Raw genomic sequence first — 10,994 nt, 5'->3', positions numbered from 1 at the left:
GCTACTCTTCTGGCACCGAATGACCGATATGCATGAAACTTGATATTTGGCATCTATGGACAATGGTGTCTCAATGAAATATTTTTCAGACTAGTACCTAAAACAAAATGGCTGCTRTTGACCAATAAACATTCACGTGGGTGTGGTATGGCACATAAACGCATATAAATAAGTCAAGGATATTCATATTGTCACACAATTTGGTACACATGTTGCAAACACTGTCAAGACTCACCATATGCAAGAACATTCACATTGATCACATGGTAGCACTATAACGGGCACATATTTAAATCTCCTGATCTGTTTGACTCAGAGTGCTGAAATTTGGCAGACATGCTCAAGGATATGAGTCTAGCTAACCCATGCGATATCTCAGACACCACTGGCCTGATTTTGATTAAACTTGGGTGAATGATGCGTCTTGCCACAGAGATCCGGCATTAGCTAAATTACACTGACTGGCCCAAGCGGGACGCTGCATCATTCGTGGATGACTACATGTTTACTGTTGCCTTTTTGAAATGTATTTAAACAGGGAATCACATTGAGACCAAGGCCTCTCTTTCATAGAAATCATAGAAAATTCACAATATTTACAAATCCAACACAATAAAAAACATACAATATTTACAAGCAATTTCAGAAAAGTGACTTACAAAACATGCTCATGAAAAACAACACATTCCTCAGTAAAAAAGTAATCAACCAGCCGTCTGAACTGCCATAGCGACATCAAAAAATCCAACCTTAGAGAGTTCTGGAGATTATTCTACAAGGTGCAAAAAACCGAAAGCCAGATCTACCTAAGGGGCCAAAAGGATCTCCAGAGTTAGTCATCCCTTTGATTGGGTCTGGTGATGTCTGTAATTGTCCCCCACGATGAAATCGGAAGGGGAAATATGGATCTGTCTCTTTCCTTCCGTTTGTACTTTAGTCACACACGGTATCTCAGACACCACTAGCCCGATTTTGACGAAACCTGGGTGATTGATGCATCTTGCCATAGAGACCCGGCATTTACAAAATTACACTGATTTGCCCAAGAGGGGGGGGGGGGTGACGACATGTTTACTGTTGCCTTTTTCGAAACTTGTGATTAAAAATGTAGCAAACCAACAGAGTAAAAAGTTTAAATGCATTGTATTGCATGTGTATGAATGTATTTTAAGAACATATTATTTATGATATTGCTGATAATAAAACTCTATAAACAATGACAAAACATTTTTATACCTTTATTTTAGTACAGAAAACAACTACAATACAAAACACATTTTTACACAGTTACAATATGACAGGTAAATGTCGTTGAACGTTATGCTAATATAAACCAAGTGTGACCCAACTTAAAAAGGCAGTCCTCACGATGACTGTCATGTCTTCTTACAAAACCTGAAAAGGGGATACAGAAAGTTAAGTAGGCTATGTATTAAGTCAGATTTGATCAGTATCTGAAAATGAATTCCACATACAGTTGAAGTAGGAAGTTTACATACACTTAGGTTGGAGTCATTAAAACTTGTTTTTCAACCACTCCACACATTTCTTGTTAACAAATTATAGTTTTGGCAAGTAGGACATCTACTTTGTGCATAACACAAGTAATTTTTCCAACAATTGTTTACAGAAAGATTATTTCATTTATAATTCACTGTATCACAATTCCAGTAGGTCAGAAGTTTACATACACTAAGTTCTGTGCCTTTAAACACCTTGGAAAATGCCAGAAAATGATGTCATGGCTTTAGAAGCTTCTGATAGGCTAATTGACATCATTTGAGTCAATTGGAGGTGTACCTGTGGATGTATTTCAAGGCCTACCTTCAAACTCAGTGCCTCTGTGCTTGACATCATGGGAAAATCAAAAGAAATCAAAAGCCCAAAAGCCCATCACAAAGCCCTGACCTCAATCCYATAGAMAATTTGTGGGCAGAACTGAAAAAGCGTGTGCGAKYAAGGAGGCCTACAAACCTGACTCAGTTACACCAGCTCTGTCAGGAGGAATGRGCCAAAATTCACCCAACTTATTGTGGGAAGCTTGTGGAAGGCTACCTGAAACGTTTGACCCAAGTTAAACAATTTAAAGGCAATGCTACCAAATACTAATTGAGTGTATGTAAACTTCTGACCCACTGGGAATGTGATGAAAGAAATAAAAGCTGAAATAAATCATTCTCTCTACTATTATTCTGACATTTCACAGTCTTAAAATAAAGTGGTGATTCTAACTGACCTAAAACAGCGAATTTTTACTAGGATTAAATGTCAGGAATTGTGAAAATCTGAGTTTAAATGTATTTGGCTAAGGTGTATGTAAACTTCTGACTTCAACTGTATCATAAATGTCATAAGTAGGCATACACACTAGGATAGGATAGATCTTACCAGGTGTAACAGTGTCCCAGAAAAATGGCCAAAGCAAAGACTCCAATTGATCCTCCAGCAAAAAGCGATGAAACCTTCATTATGTAGGATATATCTGCCAAACGAGAGAAAACATCATGCAACATCAATACAACAATCTGATTAAACCACAACAGTGGGCTAAATATGAGAAAAGGAACCCTTACCTCTCACTTTTGCCCAAATAACACAAGAGTGCTTGAAAGCCTAGAAAATAGTTCAAATGGCACATACAGAATGATGAATTATTAATGCAGGAGTTCTATAAGATCAACAAGCATTATCAATAATAATTTGTTAAAGATGACCTTCAAAACTGTCCTTCCTTTTATATGAATAAACTCCACATATAATTTATTTCCAATGCATAGCAGTTTGTCTTACCCCTCCCCATTGACTGACAGCTCGTAATATGATGTAATAGTCTCTGCCTTTCTGTAAAGGAGCATTGTAGAACCCTCCATAGTAGTGTCCATCGCCCAAAGTCAGGTTAATCTCTTTCCCTATATCCCTCAGATGGAGCTGGGCAGTGATGTACTGTCCATGGGGCTTCCTCTGACTGGAGAAGTCTGGGGTCTTAGGAGAGCTGCAGTCAAACACAAGAGTCCCCTCCAGTGGCAACACAAACACCTGGTAGAAACTGTAAACCCAGGAATAAAAGAGAAAAGGGTTTGTGTCGTAATAGCCAGACCTCAGTGGGCAAATTTCAAGATACAAAATCAGCTTTTAGTACGGGAGAGTGTTGGAGGTAAAATTATGAATTACCTAATTGGGTCCAGAGTGTCAGCTGATCTGCGTAGCCACAAAGTGGGCAATGGAGCCTCAATTTCTCTGTATAAAATCTCTGGGGCTTGAGGCACTATAAGATGAGAAGGTATTGACACATTTAATAACATTGGATTTCATATCCATGTCAAAGTCAATATTCTTCTCCATGTTTCTCATAATATCTTCAGATATTTATTAATCAAATTGTGATTGTTAGTCAAGGGTGTTTGTAGTGTACCTTGTAGGCTGGTGTTTGTTGTAAGTGTGGAGGTGAACCTGGCAGACAGTGCAGTGATGCTGATGGTGTAGTTGGTAACAGGCAGCAGGTTCAGGCAGATCTCAGGGTGGTCTGATGTGGAGCTGAGGAGCTTCTTCCTCTTGTCATGGAATGACCTTTGATAGGCCCTGAATCCCACAAATGCTACCTGTTACATACAGGTAGACAGATCAAATAATGATGGTCAAGGTGTATGCAGTTCAGAGAGCACTTTTTATAATCAATAATATTATCATATTTTAAGGTCCTTGTTAAGGTAAACTTACTCTGTAATTCTCTGTGTCTTCTTCATACTTGTCTGCTTTCCAACGCAAACATTTTTCATTAAAGACAACCAAGTCGCTGATGGCAGGCTTGATTTCTGGTAGTCACAAGGGATGAGAAACAATGTGTTAAAAAAAAGTGGAAAAAAAAAAATCACTGATCTACACTAATTCCTTCCACATACTAAAAGGTTTTTCAAATGAACTATAGTTCACAGATTTCTGAATGCATACCTCTGCATCGCATTGTGGCAGCTTGCCACTTCCCAGTGATGTCACAAACAGAGGTGTTTCTTCCTCTCCAGCTGTGGAATCCTTCCAGACAACGATGGAACACAACACTTGTGTTCTGCAGCACCACCTCTGTGTTGGCCAGAGCAGGGGCCGGTCCACATGTAGCTGTCAAAACAAGGTGGATCAATTGAATTATGTGACGATTACCATAAAATATTAGATTACACTGCACAGTATACACAAATACTAGTCTTGATTATTTTGTTGCAACATACTCATGATCATGATTAAACATGAATTTACAACCCATTACCCAATACAACATTACCCCCTTCTGGTACAGAATAGTAAGTGCTGAAAGCACATCTACTACATAGGTGGGCGCATTCATGATAGACATACAACATCAATTTGAATGTGAGCACTTTGACACAGTATAATGAGTTCACGGGAGTAACTGTTGCAGTGTGCCCGCACAAACAATTGATCATGCAGCAGAATAGGGTTAGCTTCAGAGTGAGATATTGTTACCGTACCTTTGCATATTATTGAAACAATTCCCCACTGTCCTGATGATATACATGTTGAGAGACTATTTCCTCCCTCCTGGTAAAATCCATCCTTACATACATACTCAATCACACTGCCCAGGACAGTTGTATTGTCCCACAGCATGTTAGTATGGGGAAGGGTTAGTGGAGCCCCACAGTTTAACTCTGTTCACAGAAATCAGTTGAGGTTTGTTTGGTTTAACATAAAAAGACAAAAACACTACTGTACATGTTCAAGTTATTCAAGCAAAATGACTCATACAGTACAATAACAAAGCAAATGTGCATTTGAATATAAATGAAAATACATGTCTTTGAAAGACCTTCATTATATTGCTGGTAATAGAAATGCACCTTCACATTGAAGTTCTATATTCTCCCAAAGTCCATTCTCTCCACACTCAGTATAACATTTCCCACTCGTGGAGTAATATCCTTCAACACATTGGTAATAAACCACACTACCAATCAACGATGTCCGGTTCCATAGCATCTTAGCATGGGATATAAACACTGGCTCCCCACAGTCCAATCGCTATAATTTAAAAAGGGGATAGTGGTTATATAAGAGTTGGTATCATATGTAATTGTTATTAATGTGTCATGACCATACAGAATGACTAATATAATACCTTCACATAGAAATATGTCTGGTCCCACTGTCCCTTGGCAGTGCATACGGAGACATTTCCCTCTCCCACATTGTAATATCCAGAGTTACACTGATAAACCACCTCAGAGCCTATCCTGGTGCTCTGATTCCACAACATTACTGAGTGAGGGAGGGCAGGGGGCAAGCCACAGTCAACCTCGGAGAGGCAAAGCAATGACATTGACCAGTGACATTTCCTAGATGCAGTACATGATAACCTTTTTCTCTACAAACAAAACACTCATCCATCCACATGTTAAATACATAAATGAATGCAAAAATCTAAATGAAACAATGCTAGGAGGGAAAAATGTATACATTTTACCTTCACAAACAAGACTTGGGCCCTTCCACACACTTTCTCGCTCCACAAACGGAGGAGTTCTCCCCGCTTTTCCAGAAGAACCCCTCAGAGCAGCCAAATTTAGCCACACTGCCGTAACGTGTTCCTGTGGCTGACAGCTGGACTGCATTCAGAGCCGAGGGAGGCTGCCCACAATCAATGGCTACACATGGAGAAAAGGACAACACTACAGATACAGCTTTTGATAACACTACTGTCATTCTGCAAATGTTCTATAAATCATTTAATTATCCAGGTGCTCTGAGCTCACAAAATTATTGAGGGAGGGCAGGGGGAGAACCACAGTCAACCTCTAGAGAGAATGAGAGAATGGTTGAGATAACAGATTGTTCACCAGGATATTTGTATAGGAAGGAGATTTGGCCTCTCTGATATGATTCATACATACATTACACAAAATCTCAAAGGAGGTTTAACTAGAGAACATGTGACAAAGTCATATACATTACCTTTACATGACAATGTTGCCTTTGTCCAGTTACCGTCTTTAGTGCATTGGGAAATACCTCCCCCCCTCTCTCTATGAAATCCCTCTTTACAGTAAAACAGCACAGTGCTGCCAGGGTTTGTGCTGCCATTCCACACCTGTCCAGTGTGGGGCAGTATAGGGGGACCACCACACAGTATTTCTAAGGGGGAAAGCAGTATGGAATTGATTATGTGTATCCTGGATGTAAAGCATAAGGAACATTTAGATTTGACTTTCAACACTTTCATTTCAACCACAGGTCTTATCGTATGAAGACATGTAGCTATTTATCAATAATGCTTTGTTTCTACTGGTGTATCAGAGTGCTAAAAACCATGTATTTCTCATAATTTCATCTCTGTCAGTGTATGTAAGAAATGTTCAGTTACCTTTGCATGATAATGTTGCCTTTGTCCAGAAACCATTTTCTGTACAGTAGGAAATATTCCCCCCTCCCTCTCTATAAAATCCCTCTTTACAGTAAAACAGCACAGTGCTGCCAGGGTTTGTGCTGCCATTCCACACCTGTCCAGTGTGTGGCAGCATAGGGGGATCACCACACGTTATCTCTATAAAGAGAAAGCATTATAACAGTGTGCAATTTCTACACATTTCCATCAAGCAGACATTAATATCTTACATTTTGCACACACAATATTGTTCCATGGTATGATCAACATGACCTCTGAGGTATTTGTTAAAGCACTTGGGTAATTCAGTTATGGGTTAGTTATGGATAACTTGTAAGGTATTGATTGCAGGTGGTAATGTTGAGAGGGAAGATTTATTTTACCTTTACATATAAAAGATGTCTGGTCCCACTGTCCCTTGCAGTTTGCATATGGAGACATTTCCCTCTCCCACATTGTAATATCCAGAGTACACTGAATAAACACCACGCTCAGAGCCTATCCTGGTGCTCTGATTCCACAACATTACTGAGTGAGGGAGGCAGGGGGAACTACATCAACCTCTACACAGAGAATGAGAGAATGTTGAGTTACAGATTATTCACCAGGATATTTGATATATAGTAGAATTTGGCTTCTCTGATATGATTCCTACATGACATAATAGATTACAGAAAATCTCAAAAGAGGTTTCACAAGAGAATATGTGAGAAAGTATTACGTGGCAAAACTGTTACCTTTACATGACAACGTTGCCTTGTCCAGTAACCATCTCTAGTGCATTGTGAAATATTCCCCCCCTCCTCTCTGTAAAACCCTCCTTTACAGTAAAACAGCACAGTGCTGCCAGGGTTTGTGCTCCATTCCACACCTGTCCAGTGTGTGCAGCATAGGGGGATCACCACATGTTATCTCTTATAAAGAGAAAGCATTACAACAGTGTGCAATTTCCATCAGGCAAAACATTCATGTCTGATATTTTGGAACACACATATAATTAATGGTATGGTCAACATGGCCTAGGAGTATGTTTAAAGCACTTGGTTAATTCAGTTATGAGTTAGTTATGGATGTAAGGTAGTGATTGCAGATGTAATGCTGAGAGGAAGATTTATTTTACCTTTACATATAAAAGATGTCTGGTCCCACTTTCCATTGGCAGTGCATATGGGAGACATTTCCCTCTCCCACATTATAATATCCAGAGTTACACTGATAAACCACCTCAGAGCCTATCCTGGTGCTCTGATTCCACAACATTACTGAGTGAGGAGGGCAGGGGGCAAGCCACAGTCAACCTCTGAGAGGCAAAGCAAGGACATTGACCAGTGACCATTCCTAGATGCAGTACATGATAACCTTTTTCCTCTAAAACAAAACACTCATCCATCCACATGTTAAATACATGAATGAATGCAAAAATCTAAATGAAACAATGCTAGGAGGAAATATATTATACATTTTACCTTCACAACAGATTGGGCCCTTCCACACACTTTCTGCTCCACAAACGGAGGAGTTCTCCCCGCTTTTCCAGAAGAATCCCTCAGAGCAGCCAAATTTAGCTATGCTGCCGTAACGTGTTCCCGTGGCTGACAGCTGGACTGCATTCAGAGCCGAGGGAGGCTGCCCACAATCAATGGCTACACATGGAGAAAAGGACAACACTACAGATACCATACTTTTTGATAACACTCCTGTCATTCTGCAAATGTTCTATAAATCCTTAAATTATTGCAGTGGCTGCAGTATAGTATAGGGCAGCAGGCAAAGAGATTCTGAAACATGCATTTTTGAAGCATACAGCTCCCTGATTATTATCCATTATCTTAGAATTGTACCTATAATTGAACTGAAAGGTCTTACAATACTGAGCCCAAGTGGTTTGTGTTATTTACCTTTGCACAAGGCCTTGTCCTGGTGTGGGTGGAATGGCTCTGCTCCATTGTGAACCTGGTATCCGACTTGGCAGAGGCAGTTAAAATACCCCTGCATGTTCGTGCACTTACCCCCCTCACCACAGATCCCTTGGACTCTACACTCATTAATGTCTAGATAGAACCAACACGGATGTTGTGTTAGTATTATTAGTTCATGTGGTTGGGTAATATACCCAGTTATTAGGCACCAATATGTGCGTGACTGTAGCACATTCACTCATTCCAAATTAGCATCAAGTTAACGTCCATAAAGCTTAAGAAGACTCACAATCATATATCATATCTGCCAAAATGGCAATGATTTTTATGTCGCCCTTCTTTTCTTAATGTTACAAAGCTGCTGAAGTATTCAGCATCAGTAATCGCTATAACTTACCCTGACAGCGGGTTCCATCGTTGGGGATGAAGATGGCCATGTTGTTGGAAGGGCTGTATCCTGCCAGGCAGGTGCAGTAGTAGCTTCCATAGGTGTTATGGCAGGCAGTATGCTGCCCACAGATCTTATTGGCTCCTATCTGACATTCATTTTTGTCTGTAAGAGAGAAGAATAGTGGTAAATAATAAAATAATCAATAAATACTAGTATAATTTGAATACAACTGATACCCATTAGATAAAAGATAAGTAAATCCTTCATCTTGAGTTTAAACCTGGAGATACACACCTTGACAGTAAGTTCTTCCATTACCAACAAAGCCATACATGCAGTTACAGGCTTTGCCGGTACCATCCACCTTCTCCTCACAGGTGGCGTTAGGGTGACAGGTGGCACACACATCCAACGTTTGACCAGTCACTCGCATTTCTAAGATAAAGAAAATATACACTATAAAGAGAAATCTTTGTTTGTTGAAACAGTCACCTATAACTGTTATTTATTGAAATAGATGCTCTATGTAAGAGCTTCACCATTATGATTTACAAAGGTTCTGTCAATATTAATTTGAATATATTACCAATGTGATGGATTTGTTTTGATCCACTCACCTGTAATGGTATGAGTAAGAAAGGCCAAGATCACAAGTGCTGTTCTCCAATACATCCTCTCAAAGTATGTCCATTTCCCTCTCTTAGATATTGCAAAGACGCATTCTTTGTAAACACATCTTTATTTATTTCCGTCTTGCAGAACTCATGGTGCTGAGCGGATTTGATAACCAGGATTGAAAGAAGGGTATAAGAGTTAGCTGAGGTCACAATGAAATCCAACCGCCGCTCTCTCTTCTCAATGGTGATGTTGGCACTAGTGGTTTGGGGACATGTCTGTCATCATCAGCATTTTGACACATTCAGTTATACTTCACATGTGTGATAATGTACTCTACGCTTTGGGAGACATCTGAAACACATTTTCAAATTGCACAGTCATGCTGTGTATGCTGATAAGAGCTATATTTGGCTCAGCAAACCTGCCTGGGGTTGATAATGAACATAACATTATGAACTAAAAAAGTAAAAACTAGGTAAATAAACAGACTCTAGATGATAACCATGGATTTAAGAGTGACATTAACAATTGGTGATATTCAATTTATTAAAGTAAATTAACTAGGCCAGCCTAGTTGTTTATACATCCTACCTTTTCTTGAATCAACTTTATCCAGTGTTTGTGAGACCCATCATAATTACAATCCACGCTAGGTGCTCTGTCACATGAATTAMAGGAAAACCCTGTCCATGAAAATGCACAAAAAAAGGTGTGAAATTTAGTAAAACTGTCTCATCACCACATCATTTCACCAATAGTGTCAACACAGTGAGAACAGCCATCCACCATTAAGCTGTTTCCAGTTGGTTCTTGGGTAGCGAGTTAATCTAGTATAATGTGGAAGGGGAAGATAAATCCATCATGCTGCTATCGCCCAGCCCACCAGGACTCAGTGGGGTCTCCCTCTATCACTCCCCCAGTGAGCCTACACCTCACACTGCGCCTGCTGGAGAGGCCTGATTAAGCACCAGCCTGTCCCTCAAAACCACCAGACCCTCTCTAACACGCTACACTAGGGTCTCTCCACCAGCAGCACATATGAGCATGCAACATATGGTAACACAAAATTAGACATAGAATGTTTAGAGCAGGCATAGGTCTCTATTTATTGGTTCACAATGAAGCTGTGAAACCTATTTTTAATCTCTGTATTCTGCTCATAGTCAAATAACTCAAGGATAGATTGGTAACGTTTTTTTAACTTGGCAAACAGAAACCACTGACCATGATTAATTTGGTCAAAAATAATGGCACTGGTTGGCCTATAGGTGGCGCTGTTATAAAGTCTCACTTAAAACCTCATATCCGCCACCCTGATTGACCTAGAGACTTGAAACTTTGAATGTAGTTGTCTTTACCCATACTGAACAAATGTGCCTCAAGGACCCATAAGGTCTGGATAGATTTTCCTCCATCTTGGAAATTTCAGAAAACATTTCAAAAACTTATCATGAACCATCAGTCCATATAACAACTCCAAATTTAGGCCCATAGTATATCTCTTAATGTAGTCTGAGAAAAGCTAAGAGATGGCTCAGTTATTGATAAATCAGGATATCTGATTTTACCTGTCCATTTAAATCCTTTGTAAATTCATTCCACAATGGCTCATCAACTTGAAACTTTTTAGGGTCATCAAATCCATTACCATGATGAACGCTGATATCTAACA

At 39.6% G+C, this 10,994-nt stretch overlaps 1 protein-coding gene across 4 annotated transcripts; it reads right to left on the bottom strand.

The window, feature by feature from the left end:
* Nucleotides 1-1,226: 1,226 nt before the first annotated feature.
* On the bottom strand, nt 1,227-10,210 carry susd1 (sushi domain containing 1). Of its 4 annotated transcripts, XM_070446939.1 has the most exons (18): nt 9,914-10,210; nt 9,322-9,474; nt 8,999-9,139; nt 8,711-8,866; nt 8,293-8,445; nt 7,896-8,037; nt 5,477-5,514; nt 5,132-5,271; nt 4,854-5,034; nt 4,485-4,664; nt 3,949-4,113; nt 3,718-3,812; nt 3,413-3,599; nt 3,172-3,265; nt 2,791-3,046; nt 2,574-2,613; nt 2,389-2,482; nt 1,227-1,395 (listed from the first exon to the last, which is right to left on the bottom strand). In XM_070446939.1, exons 2-18 carry the CDS (start codon nt 9,374-9,376, stop codon nt 1,377-1,379), a joined length of 2,136 nt encoding a protein of 711 aa, XP_070303040.1. In that variant the 5' UTR covers nt 9,377-9,474; nt 9,914-10,210; the 3' UTR covers nt 1,227-1,376. The 4 variants fall into 4 exon arrangements, with proteins under 4 accessions (XP_070303040.1, XP_070303039.1, XP_070303041.1 ...); XM_070446938.1 differs by lacking the exon at nt 9,914-10,210 and having other exon boundaries at nt 9,322-9,805; XM_070446940.1 differs by lacking the exons at nt 4,485-4,664; nt 4,854-5,034; nt 5,132-5,271; nt 9,914-10,210 and having other exon boundaries at nt 9,322-9,805.
* Between the last annotated feature and the right edge of the window lie 784 nt (nt 10,211-10,994).

The sequence above is a fragment of the Salvelinus sp. IW2-2015 genome, linkage group LG15, assembly GCF_002910315.2.
Source record: "Salvelinus sp. IW2-2015 linkage group LG15, ASM291031v2, whole genome shotgun sequence".
Classification (NCBI taxonomy): Eukaryota; Metazoa; Chordata; class Actinopteri; order Salmoniformes; family Salmonidae; genus Salvelinus; species Salvelinus sp. IW2-2015.
The sequence above is the reverse complement of the archived record's forward strand: the minus strand, read 5'-3'. Positions and strand labels throughout refer to the sequence as shown.